Genomic DNA, 17,951 nt, shown 5'->3' on the forward strand with positions numbered 1-17,951 from the left:
ACCTGCAGCTCTACTTTTTACATAATCTGAAAGGGCTGGAGATGCATGAATTAGACAAAGAATGCAGGCCATTATATAACAACACTAGAGAAATGTCCACTCATAGAGAAAATCAATATTATCAAGTCTACATTTAAACACAAGTGAACAGAAGCATCAATATAACATGAGAGTGGAATTTAAAATATAAACCTCAATTTTCTCAAATATAGCACCATTTGGATGCACGTGCATGCCTGAGTGCTCTACAGAGTGGACTGAGTTAGGGAGTGGGAGAGAATATGCCTTCTGGAAACCAAGTTACCAGCTTACTTATGAGTACAATAACCGATATAACATTCAAAATCTAAACAGAATTATGGAATTCACAGGTTTTAAACTGTGTACTTTAAATATGATCAACAGAACTGTATCTTAAGACTTATTCTTAACCTTGACTTAATTAAAATACTAAATACATAATCAATAAAAATATTAATACATAATATTAAATACATAATCAAGATGATTTTGTCTGTTAAGGAAGTCTCAAAACCAAAGATGAAAACATTATTAAAAATGAAATTCAAATTACAAACTAAACTTGTAAAACCCTTGGCAATCACTTTGTCTCTGCTCTACGAATTTTTCATGAGATAAATGTTTGTCATAAAAATGAATAAATTTTAGGTGTTTCAAATAAAGGGACAGCAAACCAATGCTCATTTTAATATAAACAAATTGCAGATGCCCACTAGAACCTAAACTACATGCACTATAAGGAATAATACAGCAACCATAAAAACAGCACTTTGAAGAAATACTAAAGAGTACATGTCACTCAAATAATTTATTATAAAAGAGAAGATGAAAATAGTTTCTATGTTACAGTTTTTGTAAGAATTCCCTGATCAAAAGGAAAAAAAATACCATTAATATGGTACACCAGAGTAGAGATGTTGATTATAAAAAGGATTCAGTTCTTTGCAAAACTGGAATCTGAAATAAAAAATAGTCTTTGTGCATGTGCACACATTTATGTGCATTTGTACACGTATGTATAGGTATTCTAGAATATTCTAGCAATCTGCTAAGGAGAGAAAAAGAGGAGACCAACCTTCACGAGGCCTTTACTTCCTAGTTGTCCCAGGTCAGTCCAGTAAATAGACCATGTAACTGATGAACATTAGTGTAACCTGCAGGCTGAAGATGACCCAAGAGTACGCACATGGAAACGTGTCCATATGGTACCTAGATCAAGAGCTGACCAACATGTATCTTTAAAGGTTGGTGTTCTACCCTAGGAAAAGGCGAGTATATGACCTTTCCAGATCAGTGTGTGTCAACAAAAGAAAGCTTAATTGCTGAGACACTGGTTGGTCTTTACAAAATAGCACAGATGTTTGAACCTATTTAGCCGTAAAGTGCCCAGCCAAGGGATGACAGTGTAGGGTGGCATCCAATAATGTTCCTTCCCGATCTCTTTCAGCCATTTATTTCTTGTGCCCTTGAAATACTTCTTTAAAAAGATAGTTTAGTGCCTTGTTGTAGCACTGAAAGAGGTTGTTTGTTTGTTTAGGTTTGTCACTTTTTGTCCTTGGGCAAATGGCTTGGCAGCACTTTTTAAATTTATTTTTTCCTTTTGTTAGAACCTACACTAGTCTTATGAAAGCATAATTTTAATACATTTTCTTCATGCTAAGTTTGATACCCTTATGTGTTTAAAGTGTTCCCTCATGGAAAAACATATCTGATTTTTAACGGCAATCTAAAGAAAATAAAATTAACCTTGCAGCAATCTGCTAGGTTAATAGCATTAAGTGAGGAACACTTGTATTATTACTTGGAAGGAACTCATTTTGAAGAAAATCTTTAGAAATTTAAAGGCATACATAATCAAATACTCAAACTCTCTAAGAATTACAAACATTTTTCTAAATACATTCAGAAAATACTTGAAATCATCTAGATTCCCATTATTGGTCAACTGCCTGCCTGGGATACATTAAAGTCTTTAATAATATTAGGTGAAGAAAAACTTCACAACATTTTTATGTTTTTCAATGGAAAGGATGATATACCAAAAAGTGTTCAAGCTAAAAACCACTAAAGATATATGTAGAACGATAGAGAAAACAGGGTTCAGAACCCCTAATACCACAGAGGGAGCTGGAAAATCATTTATTCCCCAATAATTTGTCAAAGACTCATCGGTGATTTGCTCTATTTGTTAGAAGACTGTATTAGGCACAGGGAGGGTGGTATGGTAAGTGTAAGGTGTAGTTTCTGTCTGGAGGATATTGTTTATCTAGGTAGGAAAGTAAAGCATTTATTGAGATATTATGAAATAAAGAAAGCACATTGGTCTGAGGAAAAATTTTGAAAAATACCTATCCCATGTTAGATTTTTTGTTTTCTTTGCATTAATGAGGTGAAGCTTCTGAGGTGTTCTATGCCCATCAAGGAGAAAGAGCCCCTTTTCCTCCAGGCTGGTCAGCCCAAGCATGAGCCCATGGCCTCCTTTTGAGCACAGGGCTGGCTGGATCTCAGTCCTACTCACAACCCGTCCGTGGGCACCCTTGTCAGGCAACCCTAGTATGTTTTTTTTTAACCCAGTGTGCTGAACATGTCTTGAAAGAAGACTTAATGCAAAGATCGGTGAAGGCCAGTGATACTTTCAGCTTTGTGATATTCATTTACCAGCATGCACTAATATGTTTGGGGAAGAAGCTGTACTCTCTGAAAATGCTTTTTTTTTTTCCCCTCTTGGTACATGATTATTCCTTAAGCACTAAAGAGTGCTTTCCTCTTAGAAAAGGAGGTGGAAATTTCCATGGAATAGTGGGAATCCTTAGATCTGGGTTCTTATTCCAATTTCCTGTGTAAACTCTGGAAAATTGCTTAACCTCTTTGAGCCTGAATTACCTCACTGGTAAAAATGCAGGCGGTAGCATTTATATCATAGACTCAAGATAAAGATTAAATTGAGTTAGCAATATATAAATTCCCTAGTCTAGGGCCCAACTGAGAATGGTAGACATTTAACAACTCCTAATTTTCTCTCCACCACCATGTTGTGGAAGAAAGATCACAGCATAGAAGTGAGTCAGCAACCCCAGATTCTAGTAGTAGCTGTTGTGAAAAAGAAACCTACAGACCTAAAATGGCATCACTTAGGCCAAGTCACCAACTGGGGCTTCATACCTAACCTAATGGAAGTTTCAGCTTTCCCCAGAAAAGTAAATCTTAACTAGTCAATCAGGAATGTTCTGACCTGCATTGGTGAGGTAATCTGTCACATGGGCCTTCTGCCTCCACCAAAGGCGATGAGGTAATCTGTGTGAGACCCCCGCCCCTCCCCCTAAGGCAACGTGACTGGCCTGAAACAAGATTTTCTTCCCTTTTGCTAATAACCCCTCACCCCCCCCTCCTTCCTATAAAAACCTTCCATTTTGTCCAGCCCCTCAGAGCCCCCTACTTGTTAGCCGGGACGCTGCCCAGGTCATGAATTGTTTAATAAAGCCAATTAGATCTTAAAATTTAAAGCGTTGATTTTTTTTTAACACTTAAATTTATTGGTTGTGACTCATGTTAGATCATTAACGGCAATGACATACGGGGAATACTAGATAGGAAAGGAGTTAAAATAAAAGCAGGAGAGGGACGGACGCAGACTGAGTATGCACAAAGGTAAAGAAGGTAGGAAAAACAAACGTAAGAAATGGGAGACAAACTGTTTTGGCATTAAAGAAAATAGTTATTATTAGACTCATTCTGTTTATTCTCTTATTTTTGTTCCTTCCTATATTAAACCATGCTTTAGACCTTGAATTAAGCCTCCCAGGTTTCTGTCTCTTTAACTAAGATATAGCCAACCGGCATTATTAAAATGCTTTTTTTTAAAGCTTTTTTGTCTTTATTTCTACTGAGTATTTTTTCCTTCTGGAAAAGCTTACTCTTCTGCCAAGTCTTAGCTAACTTATCACCTATAAACCCTTCCCCTCAAAACTACCTCACTCTGGAGTGTAGAGAACTGCTGCGTCCACCATGCTCCCATAACGTATTTGTCTAAGAGATCATTCATCATGTTGTAGTGTAAATTATGTTTATTTATCTGCTCTCCAGCGATACTGAATGCCTTAAGAGATGGACATTATTGTGTTTGTCTTCATATCCTAAATGCTTAGCAGCAATCTGTCAGCTTATCGGAGCTTACACTCAACGGCTGGAGTATCTCAACAGGGCAGTCTAGCAGGTGAGAGATGGAAAGGTTTCTTTCCCTCACCGGGGTCAGCAAAGCTGAGGCAGACAGCCCACAACTCCTGCTAAGGGGCTGGGAGGAAGCCTCTTGCTGCCTCCTTGGTGTCCTTACCTTTTCTCAGTCCAGCAGTAAGGGAGGACTCTGCCCAACAGCCAAGCTCCTCCTCTGTTTCTGGGTGCTGGGCAATGGGTCCTAAGCCCTGGGGTGTCCCGGCATCACTGGATGCTGTCAGGCGTACCTGTTCCCAGGGCTTGCCATGGTTCTTTTTTTTTTTTTCTTTGCCCCAGGGTTCTCCAACTAATTTCATTTTACCCACTAGGTATCACGTCTGGAAGGGCTCCAACTTCTCCTGCCAGAGCTTAAGTCCTTGCTTGCACCTGGCTGCGGGCTGCCTCAGGAGCAGTGAGCAATTTTTATTTAAGGCAAACATTTTATTGAAGCTTAACATCTATACAGAAAACTGCCCAAATCAGAAGACTGCAAATGGATGATCTATCTTCCCCTTGTAACTAGTGTTCAGATCAAGACACAGAACGTTCGTTACCTGAACCCCAGCCACTCTTCATAGCTCCTTCGAGTCACTATTGCCTCCTCACTAAGGGTACCTGCCACTCGGGCTTTGAACACTATAGATTAGCTTTCTGTAATGTTAAACTCTTATTTCAATGCTATGATCAACATGCGCTCTAGTATCTGGCTTTCTCCACTCATCGCTATCCTTGTGGCATTCACCCATGTTGTTATGTGCAGCTTTGGTGAACCCCTTCTCATTTGCTGTATTTAGGTGTGTAGATATACTACAATTTATAATTCATTCTATTAAATAGATAGATATTTGGGGTGTTTCCATTTCTTGGCTATTATGAATACGGTTGCTATGAGCAATCTTTTGGGTGCAAACACGTGTACATTTCTAGTGAATATAAAAATAAAAGTACAATAGCTTAGTTATATATATGTTCAGCATTAGTGTATACTGAAGCAGCTGACTGTAATTTGGGATGAGAAGTAAAAGGGGACCATTCAGATGGTCATTTTTCTAGATGTGTTCTCTTCCATCATATTTTCATAAACACCACTTTCCCTGCCTGCAAAGGGCCTTCCCAGATGACTCTGGTTGGATATGTCCTGTTCATCCTTTAAAACTCAGGTCTAATGACACTTCTACCACGTGTTGTCCCTTAAATTCCAATCTACCCCTGTTTGGGTTAGGTCCCCCAACTCTGTGTATATCTGTATACGTGTGTGTGTGTGCGTGTGTGTGTGTGTGAGTGTGTGTGATAATCTCCACATTTCTCACAGTATTTCTCACCTTGAATTTTATTTGTCATAGCGTATGGGTCTTTGCCACTCAAAGGTACTCTCCCTCAAAGGCAGGTACTCTGAGTATCTATAAAGCCTCACAGAAGGCATATATACTAGGTGCTCAACTGATGTTTATTAAATAATTGAATGAGTGAACGAATTCTCAAAAGGATACCCATTAGGGAAACCATATGATTTGGAAGAGGGAGTGGGAAGGAAGTTCTGAAATTTAGATGTGATTTCAATGAACTAAAAACGAAAGTCTTGAACTCAGAGTGGGAAGAAGGGAAGGCAGAGTGGTCTAGGTGCTGGTGATATTTTTAAGAAAGGGTCAGTAAGATGTGATGACTGACTGGTGGTGATTTCAATGCAAAAAGAACTAGCGAAAATATTTGCTAGTCTGCATGAGTCTTAATAGAACTGTTAATAGAAGCGAAACCAGGAGGAATCCCCAGTGCGGAAGTAAACCATAAGCCTTTTCAGGCAAGGTGAGTTCAGGTTAAGGTGACCATGGGCCATCTAAGATAAAAACTTCCAGCAGCCACCTAGAAATAGAGAAGTCCAGCTCAGGAAAGATAAACAGATGAAGGGGCTAGATCTGAGTTTATATGCAGTTTATATACACCGAGTTTATTTACAGTTTATAAGGAAGCTAAGCAAACAGGTGAGGTTCCAGGGAAAAGTTTATATACAGTTTATAAGGAAGCTCAGCAAACCACCGAGTTTACATACAGTTTATAAGGAAGCTAAGCAAACAGGTGAGGTTCCAGGGAAAAGTGTGAAGGAAAAAAATGTCCAAAGCAGTAGGACCACCAAGAAAGGGCAGCAGGGAAGGCAGGGATCTGCTGGATAAGTTAGAGGAGAATCGGGATGTGGGAGAAGGAAGAACCAGAGGATTTCCAGGTGAAAGGGGTTGGCAGAAGAGTCAGCCGCAGAAGGGAAGGTGGGCTGCACATGACAAGCAGACACACGGCTGATCGGTGATTAAGAGACAGGCAGTGATTTGAGTGAGCCGCAATTTGCAGCTTCAGAAACACTTTAAATGACTGTCAAGATGTTCTTTAAGTGTCAGAGTTGAGAGGAACTTCAGAATGTCTGATGTAACTCACTCCTTTTGAAGTAAGCTAAACCTAGAACACAAAGCTTACGTGGTTCATCCAAGGCAGACACATAAACTGCCAACCCAAGCACCAAATCCAGCCAACAGTTTTGTTTGGTCTACATGAAAATGAAAATTTTACCTCCAGTTTGTCAGGATCCTCACAAATTTTTACAGTGTAAGGCTTGGCCTGTCTCAGATATCTCAAGTACTTGCCTGGACATTATAGGCATTTGAGTTCGCAAACTGCGATCTAAGGTTACAAAGATAATGGTAGCACTGGGGCCAAAGCAGAGGATTCCTTCCCCCCGTCACACTGGCTCTCTTCTCTTAACTCACGGCGGCATTCATGCATTCTTACTGATGCCTTTTTCTGTAGAACTTCATTTTATTTAAATCACGGCCCAGACACTATGTTAGAAGAGGCTAGGGTGGCATAGGAAATTAAATATGCAGACTCTATAAATGTGTCAAGTAAAATTGGGAGTTGCCCATCAAAATAACTGCCAATAACTCAAACAGGTAATTGTCACCGAATTTCTCGACCAATTTTATTGCTCTCCCTTGTGCCCCTCTAGATCAGCTTTATAAAGTGCAGCCAAAGAGGATGCCTTGACCCCTTCAAGGGAACTACAGACAAGAATCAAAAAGCTCTAAGAGAAGGAAAGAGTCATTTTTCTCCTCCTTAGATAAAACAGAATCCAGATTGCTTTGCCGTTCATCGGAGTCTACAGGCTGTGGATTTAGATATTCAGCATTTGTCATGGCTAGAGATACTAAAGAACCTCTAATGAGAGGAGTCAAACTACCATTTTGTTGAGAACAAAAGTGTGAAAACATGAATAATCCTCGAATTATCTAGTTGATGGACTTTATCGCTGATGTAAACACATCTGTGTCTATATTAACAAAACAAAAATACCATAACTTTATGTAAGTTCAGTACAGAACCTCATTTAGAATATGATTTCTTTGAACAGCTGACTCAGAAAACTAATACAAGAATGTTATATATACTGCGAATGAAAGGAAAGATCAATGCAATGTGCCTCAACATCAGAATCAAGAGGTTTGGCTTTTGTTTGCTTTTGTGATAGTGAAGCACAACTCAGTGGTATCAAGTAAGTGATTTAAACACTCACAGTATGATGAGGGATTTAACACCAGATTTTAAAAATCGAAAACTGCACTTTGATATATTTCAACAATATTTATCTTTTCATTACAACTTTTAGCAAATTTAATAAAATATTGCTTCCACATTAATTATTGAAAATAAACCTTAAGCTTTGCAGAAATGATCTTACCATGCTTCTTCATTTCACCCAAAATAGACTCATTCGACTCGGTGCCCAAATTTCCAAAACACAGAAATGAATTGTAACCTTTCTGATAAATAAGCTCAGAGCAAACCTCTTTATTAATATTTATAACAAAAAGTATTCTTTGAAGGATGCTTGACAGTAAACAAGACTTTCTGTTCACAAACTAATTTCTCAATCACTTGAACAGATACAGAAAAGGAAACTTTTTCCCTTGTAAGGAAAACTCAAGATATGGAACAAAAGGTTCCACCACTGAACAAACTCTGCTCAACCTTATGTAGAGGCTGATGGCTGCTTGCTCCCAAGACAGAAGGTAAGTGCATGGGAAACCCCCACCCCCCAGCCTCCCAGCTGCTCCCCTGGCAGGGTGGGAATTAAGCATCAACTTCAGTGCACGTCACATTCGGTTTGTAAGTTTTTGTTTTGTTTTCTTTAAAGACTATGTCTTGTAGAATTTAACATTCTCGATTTCTCCACAACCTTCTTCTCCTGTCACTCTAGCCACTGTCACATCAACTGTATGTCCGATGCTAAGAGCACCTAGTGAAACTGAGGCTAATCAAATGCAGAGTTGAGACAGCTAGAAAATCCTGAGGATGCAAACACCCAACTGTGTCGCCGATTTCTTTCTGAGGTGCTCTGAAACGTTGGAATGGGCAGATTCCCCTACACTGACAAGTATAAAAATTACTGTCACAATTTTGCAAACCGGCTTGTCAAAGTGCTAAAAATAAATTTACTATGGTCCTTATGTACTGAGTTCCTGAAAATTTTAATTTACCCAGGAAGTCTAATAAACTTAAGAAAATTTAAGTGTAACTTCAATATTGTTTAATTAACAGATTTAAAATTGTTTTCCTGATTTAAGTTATGAAAAACGGGCAAAAAATGTTTTAAGTGATTATGTAATTGAATGAAAAATCAAGGCTGGCATTGGATTTTTTTCTACAGTTCTTGAAACAGAACACATTTTCTACTAAAATTCTGCTATCTTCTTCGGCTGCCTCGCCACCCTGATACCACATGCCTCTTTTATGCCTTTTCTAGTCTTCACAGATAACGTATCTGTGTATTTATACAAATGTTTTATTTATCTTTTCCTTTTGCAAGCACTAAGAACCCATCTGAACCAGGCTTGCAAAGTGAACCTTTCATTTAGCCTTGTTTCCTAGAGAAGTTATATAAACATCATAAACACATCAAGCAACCCATGAACCGATAACTTAGAACATCGATGAACCCAGTGTGCTCCCGAAGGCGAGCCGTCTGTCCTCACCTGTAGAAGTACGAACACCCCCTGACTGTGTTGTGAGTGAAATGTTCCTGAGTCTTCTCGTTTCCAAAATCCTCCAGGGGGTCTGACCACAGGATATCACACATAGGTCCATAAGCAGGTGGTTCTTTGAATCGGTCTAACTAAGAAAAATAGAAGACAGAGAGCAAAATACTAATCTTTGGAAGCTTGGAATTCAGAAAATACAAGTGTTGTTGCAGTCCCTGACCTCCTCCCAGCGCAGTGCCTGGTGAGGGCAGCCCTCTTCCTCTCTTCCTGTTTCCTCTCCTGCCTTCCTTCCTCCCCCTTTGTCCATACTTCCTCTCTCTCTCCAGTTTTCCCTCCTTCCCCCGGATGAGCCTCTTCATTATCTGTCTTCACCTCACTCTCTACCTCCCTCTTGTTTCTTTAATTCCTACTCTTTGCTTCTCTTTTACTGTCTCCCAGTTTACTTTTTATCTTTTCTCTCGCTCCTCCTTACTTATTGGATCTAAGTATTTTAGTCATTACCAGTTGATGTGACTCTGTGTTTCACTTCTTGAGGAGGAGCTTCTATGTTGTTTTATCTTTGGGGAAATTTCTATTACTGCCTCCATTAAGCTGAGGCTTAGAAATCTGTATGGAGAACAACGTACGGTGTTTATACTGAATGATATGACATTGAGAACAAACGGCTTTCATTTTAAGAGCAGCCACTCGTTGTACGGCATTCTGGATATTCACTATTAGGAGCTATCTAAGTTCCGAATTAGAGTACAAGCCTGTTGTAGTTTATCTTAGTAGTGACAAACCAAGAGGAATGATAAGCAGTAAAATAAACCCAAATTTAGCTGGTCATTCTTCAGCTCTAAGCTTTATAGTTTTACCAAAACCCTCATATGAAATCCATTTTCCAGCTATAAATGTTTAGCAAGGTCATACCTCAATTTTAAAAGGTGTATTTAGAAAGCAAGAGCAATATAATAACTGGAAATGACATTTCACCAACAATTTTATAACACTATCACTTTCTTGTAGTCTATCCTGCTTTAACTGCAGTTAAAGAATCGTCGGTGAAGTTAGCGGACATTATAGTCTCTTGAAAAAAAGCATAAAACAGCTATGAAAACCTATTAAGAACTGATATTCTTCATATTCAATACTTCAATATTTTTCAAAAACCCATAGGGCAAGGTGAATATATGAGCCAGCCTGGCAGCCGATCAAATTCTTTTTCCTGAGACATAAAAGGTGACATAAAAAATGGTTTTGCTACACACCGTTTTTTACTGATATCTAAAAAGAATGAAACAGTATCTCACATTTTCAACACTCAATGAAAAACTTCAATAAGCCAAGATCCTCTATATTTCAACCATTATGTTATCCATAAAATATTCATTGCAAACTTAGGCTTGTTTAAGTGACTTAAATAATTTATGCTTTTGGAATAATTCATCCAAGAAAAATAATGCTTGTTCATAAAAATACAGAATTTCTTTCTAAGAAAGAAGAACATATTATTAGGGGTAGAACAGCAAAGGAGGGGAGTCTTTCTGATTACTATGAGTTCCCAGCTAAAGGTTTGGTAAGGCAACCAGGATACAGAACATATTCTGGAAAAGTTACAAAGTGCATTCTGAAATTAATACCACCAACAGGAAGAAGAAACAACTACAAAATTAATTAAATAAAGTAAGTATGGTGGAAACTCTAACTGACATAGGGCACAATGCAAACCTAAAAATCATTCTATGGCTAAGGTTAGAGCTTCATGACATGTGAAAATTGAATAGAATATCTGAAACATGTCAGAAAGTAAGTTCTGGGGATAGTGGGTGATAGTTCTAAAATTTACTTAATTTATGGTAAGAGTTTAGATGATATTACAAAAGTCCATCAGATTATAGAACTCATACAGAAAGTGAACCACTCTTTCCTTCAGCTAAATGACTACAATTCAGTGTCATGTCTTTCTCATACTTTAAACAGAGAGCAAATACCAGTGCTCTGTGTGCTACAGAACTCTAGAAGCAGATGGGTAGTGGTGTCTTATAAAAAAAGACACAAACTCACACAGCAGGAAACAAAGGTTTATTTAATGTACTTCTGTTTGACTTTAAAAATAAAAATCATGCATTTCCTTTCTGATGGGAAACTAACTATTGTATTATTTTTACACTTGGAAACTTGGACCTTAATGAGAGAGTATTAAGGTAGAATTTGAATGTTTTATTTCCTTAAATATAGTTTTTCTTTAAAAGCCAGGGAACTTTTCCAAGAATATTGAGCAAACCAGTAATAATAATAATAAATAAAAGATTGTCTCTTCTACTACATAAAACTATCTCATATTATCACATATTCTCAAGAAAAAGATATTTGCATATTCAATCTAACTCATCCTTTTGCTGGCTAAAACAACTGTTAATAGCCAATGTTAAATTAAGTAAAAAAATACCTCAAAAAAATCAACTTTCACTTAGCCTCTCAATACAGCCAATAGGATATCACCATTGTTTTTGTCAGATTGTTGCTTTAATGTGTTAAGCTGTGAAAATAATAGATTTTTAAAAAAATGATAATGTGGACATATTTTAAAGGTCGACTTGTGATATTTTCCCAAGAACGAAGCAACGTTTTCTAGCTCTAATAGACTATGAATACACAATGGGTTGCTTAACACCAGCCAAAGGGAAATGAAAAGGCATCTATTTTTCAGGAATCAAACAGTATACATTTCAATGACACTTATCACATGGTAAAAGGAACCCTGAGGTTTTCGAGATAAAAACTCTTTCAAGTATAAATATATGTTTCTTTCTGAAGAAAAGCGAATACAGAGAGAAGAGATGTGTGACAGTTTTAAATCATTTCAATTCAGAAGGATAGAGTTCGTGAAAAAGACAGGGACATTCATGTCTCCGGTTTATTAACGAGCAACGAGGCTCCGAAACAACAGAACTTACTTTCCTGATATCGTCTAAAGTATTAATCTCTGGAGACAAACCGCCGTGGACACACAGGAACTGTTGGTTCATCAGGGCAGCCAGGGGCAGGCAGTCAAAGGCATCCATACAGGCATCATAGACGCGTTCTGAATACTTTATTTTACCTTTTAAAACATGATCCCAAAACAAATAATCGACTCAGGATTTCATAGCTAGGATCATTTCCTCGAAACAGGTTTTTTTTTTTTTTTATGTTTCCTTCCCAGCATTATACTACTAGCATAGAACTACACCTTGCAAAGTTCCAAAACATGATTACCTAAGACATTTTGACGAGATCGATCACAGGTTTCCCCCGCTATCCGAAAGTCTAGGGATCCTATGAAACCTTTGGTAAGCCGAAGCAATTACCATTAATTTATACGGAAAAATCGCGGGGGCGTTCCCAGATCCACAAAAGAACCTCCTAGGCGTTCCTGATATCCTAAGACACTACTTGTAACAGATACACAAAATAAATGAAGATACACCCCAGATGCTCAGGGACAGGGCTCAAAGCCCTGGCAGCTTGACGGTAAGGTGCTGAGTGTAGTTCCCAGGGAAGGGGCTTGGCAGGGCGACTCACTGCTCAGGCTGAGCGCCGCCTCTAGAAGTGCTCACTGCAAGTATAACACTGACCACTATTTCTGTTTTTCACTGTTCTTCCTAAAAGCAAAAATTCTCTTTGGATTTCTTTTGGTTAATGTAGGTTTTCATAAATGCAAAGTGACATAAGACATACTTTCAAAAGGCAGGGAATACCTGTATTATTAATCTTTAAATCTACTGTTTTGCATTTTTGTTGTTCATCCCTATATTACAGTTTGTAGTAACTTTTTGTATAGCAGACAAGAGAACTTTTGCATATAACCTTGCTACTGATACGCAGATGTATCTCAAAAATTATATATACAAACAACTAGGAGACCAACAGAAACATGGCCTTATAAAGCTGGCTAATCTTCCTAAATGATCTTACAGAAAAGGAGATAGCAAGAAATTTTCTAAAGTTGTTTCTGTATCACTGCACATTGTTTTTCCCTTACTGACTTATATCTAATATTCTGAGAAAAGTCTCTGTACTCCACTGAATATAGGGCTAAATGACAGAGAGAAATTTGTTTCACTGGACAATAGGGAAAATTAAGAGAGGAGGAAAATGAAATTTATATGAAGTTCTCCTCACTCCTAGTATTTATGTCTAAAGGAAGACGTCATCTCTAATTTTGTAAAATCCACTAGAGGCTAGTAAATCTATTAAGTCCAAAAGAGGCACAGTTGAATTTGCCCTCCATCTGCTTTTCTTGAGTGATTTGAGATGAAAGGGTAAAATTATTCCCCTGAATAGTAGTATTCTGGCTATTTTTAGAAACTAAGTTAATCATTGTTTGTCAGGACAAATTACATCAAATATTAATTCAAATTTTCAGATCACTTTATAGAAAATTTATAACTTAAAAAGAAATTCTGAATTCTCTTCATTGTCCATGCTTAGAAAGAAATATAGAATGACATAGAATAAAATAGTGTCATTTTTTAAGTTTTTGACTTTTAAGCACTGGCTATCATCATGTGCTCTTGGTGTGGACTAAAATGACTAGCACATATGGCATTAAAGGAAGAAGCTTGAAGTATACTTACATTCTTGTTTAAATGTGAAATACTCTGTTAGATGTCTACATTCATGATTTCCACGAAGTAAAAACAGTGTTTTGGGGTAAAGAATTTTCAAGGCCCACAAATACAGCACACACTGAAAAAAATAAGAATAATATAAAAATAAATATTTTCCCATTATACTTAAGGATCCCGTTGCTCACATATGAGGAAGACATGAACTAATGTGTGACTATGACCAAAAGTCACCAAAATGCTAGGCCTTATTAAGGAGGATATTAAAAATCAAACAGAAAACATCACTTTAGTACAAGGCCAACGTTTATATGCATGCACTGAGGATCTATGCACTGCAAGAGAACAATGGACTTTACAGGGTCTATTGGAAGAAGTCTGAATGAAGATATACTCAAAATATACTGGTGTACAAGTATGAGAAGAAACATGATTAGCAATTAACAAATGAAGACACCTCTCTTTATAAAACAAATTATTAAAAAAAAAATCAGTAGGGCGCCTGGGTGGCTCAGTTGGTTAAGCGACTGCCTTCAGCTCAGGTCATGATCCTGGAGTCCCGGGATCGGGTCCCGCATCGGGCTCCCTGCTCGGCAGGGAGTCTGCTTCTCCCTCTGACCCTCCCTCCCCTCTCATGCTCTCTCTCTCTCTCTATCTCATTCTCTCTCTCAAATAAATAAATAAAATCTTAAAAAAAAAAACAGTAATAGAAACAGGAGAATTGGGAAGGAAAGGCAAGACAAAATTTGGAAGCAAACAATGCCACCAGGCTCAGGCTGACTGATTTCTTTTTTTTTTATTTTTTATTTTCATAGCTTTATTAACTGATGTGATTTTTTTTTTAATTTCTCCTCTAATTTTTTTATTTTATTATGCTATGTTAATCACCATACATTACATCATTAGGTTTTGATGTAGTGTTCCATGATTTATTCTTTGCGTATAACACCATTTTTTTTTTAAGATTTTATTTTTTAAGTTATCTCTACACCACCTGAGGTCAAGAGCCCCGCGCTGCACAACTGAGCCAGCCAGGTGCCCCGTGTCTCTGTTTTCTATTATGTTCTCTCCTTCACTAGCTTTCTTCTCCCTCATCACCTTGTCTTTTATTTCAGTGTTTTAGGTATATAAAGCCTTAAGTTTTTTGTTTGTTTGTTTTACATATAAATATAATTAAACTGAAGGCCAGGGAATCTCACTATACATGCTGCTAATAACTACAGGAAACATTTCATATACCTTACAACTCTCAAATTAATTACTTGGGTATTGCGGTTCGTGTAAAAATGAAGGTCCACTTTGAATTCTCCAGGTTTGGAATAAGCCTCCATTGACACAGTCATCCTGGAGTGTGCATTAAAGATCACCGGGATACTCAAGGACTAACATCAATTTCATTATCCTTCACTGGCATTCATCAAGAACCCACAGGGAGGAGAAAACCACTCTTTGAAAAGAAGTACGCTCTTTTTTCCTCATTAAGTTTATGTTCTAAAAGTGAGGCTAAGAAGATATAGAACCACAAAAATACTGAGACAAGTCTGATTCTGGTTACTAAAATCTGAAACCAAAAAACATACAACAATTACATTTTTATAAGGAACTTTCCAACATAAAGTAAATATGCTGCATAATGTCCACTGGGAAAAGCTACTGGTGATTCATTTGTTGTGATACCTGTGAAGAATAATCACCTCTGTCAGCTTATATAATAATTTATTAAATGAGTGGAAATAATAATTATGTTTGAATATACAGTCCAAGTCTTGGAGAAAATACTAATTATCAAAGCAAGTATTTATTATTGTGTTTTTCAAGTAAGATATTGTCTCCAACTATGTAATTATAACTGAAGTAAACAAAAATAATGGGTTGACATCAAATTTTATATATATATGTTACTTTAATTGTCTAATTATCATTTTCTGATTATACTTATTAGCTAAAGTTCATGTGACAAATGATATTACTGTTTCTGAACAGTTAACCAAATGGTCTATACAAGTGATCCTTAAGGCATTATGATCAGTTGATGGTGCAATTCCCTGTTATCCCAGTGGGTAGTATGGTGGCTCAATGAGTCTCTGATTGCTATGTATCTGGTTTTCAGGGCACATTTACATGCTCTCACAAAAGGAGTATTACTCAAACTTGTCTTGCATTTCAGAGAAGATATTTATAAACCATTATTAATGTCAATGAGAAAACTATTCCTAATTTAAACTTTATAAGGTTGTACCTTAATACTAGAGAAATACACACACACACACACACACACACACACACACACACACACACAGTTTCCTTATTGGTTGTTAACTTTGGATGTCTAGTTTGGAATAAGATGAGAATGTAAGGTCTTTTAAGAATTATATTTATTTACTGAAATTGCTATATCTAATATATTCTATTTTTATATTGAGAAAGAATATAGGTTTTGGCCATACTGTAGCTGCTTTTAAAAAAGATTTTCTTGCTGTTGTTTTTACTAAAGTATAACTTACATACGATGAAGCGCACATATTTTAAATATGCCAGTCAGTGAGTCTGTATATATGTATAATCTCATGAAACTACTAACCAAATCCAGAAGGCTCCCTTGTGCCGCCTCCCAATCAATATCCTTTTGGAAATGTAACCACAATTCTGAACTCTTCAGATTAGCTCTGTCTGTAAGAATCTTAAGCAAAGCTATTATCTCTCCAACTAAAATCTAAAACGCAAATTTCTAACCCCAGTTAAATGCTAGAGGAGTCACTTCTTAGGACCCATATTTTCTCTCTCGCCGGCTGTTAAAGATCCTGTTTCGACATTAGCACATGGCTCTACTGCTTTTAGTTTTAATTTCTGTAGCTTTTTCATAACTGAAACCTCACAGAGTGATACAGAAATATTTTATGATATGTTTTTCATACTTATTTACCTTTTCAATGATTCAATGCACATTTAATATCTTTGTTATTTAACGGATGTAAAGCACCTAGTATATAGTGGGAGTTTAAGAAATATTAGCTCCTTTTCCTATAAATGAGAAGGAAGACAGGAACACCGAAGGGCGGGAAGGAGGGAGGGAAAGAAAGAAAAGAAAAAGAAAAGAGAAGGAGAAGGAAAAAGAAAGGGAGAAAGAAAACATAACTCAATTTCCAAATTCTTGGCTCAGCACACCCTCAAAATAAGAGTCCTGTTTTCACATTTTATTTCCTTCTCCCCCGTGGCAAGAATAAAATATCTTCCCAAACGCGGAATAAAACCACAAATGCAGGCGGTATGGAAGAAGTGGCATGGTAAATGAACGGGCAAGAGAGGACTGGAGAGTGGAGCCCTGCCAGACTTCACCCTCAACATCTGGTGGGCGAGGGCTGCCAAGGACAACACTGTCTTGCTGGCAACTGTTCTGCCATCTAAAGTTCTAACATTCTGGAGACCTGTTGGTCTGAAACGAAATCATAACCTGACATTATTTTTTAAAAAGGAGAGTCTCATAAAAAAAAAAAAATTACCCCCATAAGCCATGAAACGCAAATTAGTTAAATAATTGGTTCTTTTCATCTACGTGGTAGGAGATGGCTAATTTGCACAACATGCTCACTGAATTAATTGGTTAAGGTGGAAACAGAGAGGCAAGTTACACTGGCCTTTTTGTGGGGCTAGATGTAAATTCCTTGCACTAATGACTTTCAACTGGACCTTCACGGTCTTTCCAGTGTTACTCGAAATAATTAGTTACAACTTAAAATTAGTTTTAAAGTATGAACAACTGAGCACCCTCTAGATTTTTATTAATTTCCATCATAGACATGGTTTTCTCCTATTTAGTTTATCAGTCTTCTCCAGTGAAGCAGCACTAAGGATATCATTTTGCCAAGGATATCGTTTTCTTCATTAGTTTAATTGGTTCACTGATAACAGTAGTGCCATGATTTATTTTTGTAATTTATGCCTTTTGATGATGAGTGTTCTTGAAAACTTGCATAGGGGAGTAAAGAAAGATGTGAAAGAGGGAGGAAGTTAAAAAGCAAATAGACAGCTTCAGATATACATCAACCAGCCTTCTACAATAACTCTCCACGCTGTGACACATTCCGATCAAAAGGGACACCTCTCAGTC

At 37.2% G+C, this 17,951-nt stretch overlaps 1 protein-coding gene across 6 annotated transcripts in view; it reads right to left on the bottom strand.

Moving 5' to 3' along the window:
- Positions 1–17,951, bottom strand: part of PPP3CA (protein phosphatase 3 catalytic subunit alpha) — a 309,049-nt gene that overhangs the window by 57,589 nt on the left and 233,509 nt on the right. For all 6 annotated transcript variants that reach the window (XM_032400899.1, XM_032400898.1, XM_032400897.1 and 3 more), the window contains 3 exons: positions 13,853–13,964; positions 12,191–12,336; positions 9,246–9,385 (listed from right to left, as the gene is read on the bottom strand). In XM_032400899.1, coding sequence (XP_032256790.1) covers positions 9,246–9,385; positions 12,191–12,336; positions 13,853–13,964 — 398 coding nt within the window. The remainder of the gene's footprint in view (positions 1–9,245; positions 9,386–12,190; positions 12,337–13,852; positions 13,965–17,951) is intronic.

The sequence above is a fragment of the Phoca vitulina genome, unplaced genomic scaffold (genome assembly GCF_004348235.1).
Source record: "Phoca vitulina isolate PV1807 unplaced genomic scaffold, GSC_HSeal_1.0 scaffold3, whole genome shotgun sequence".
NCBI lineage: Eukaryota > Metazoa > Chordata > Mammalia > Carnivora > Phocidae > Phoca > Phoca vitulina.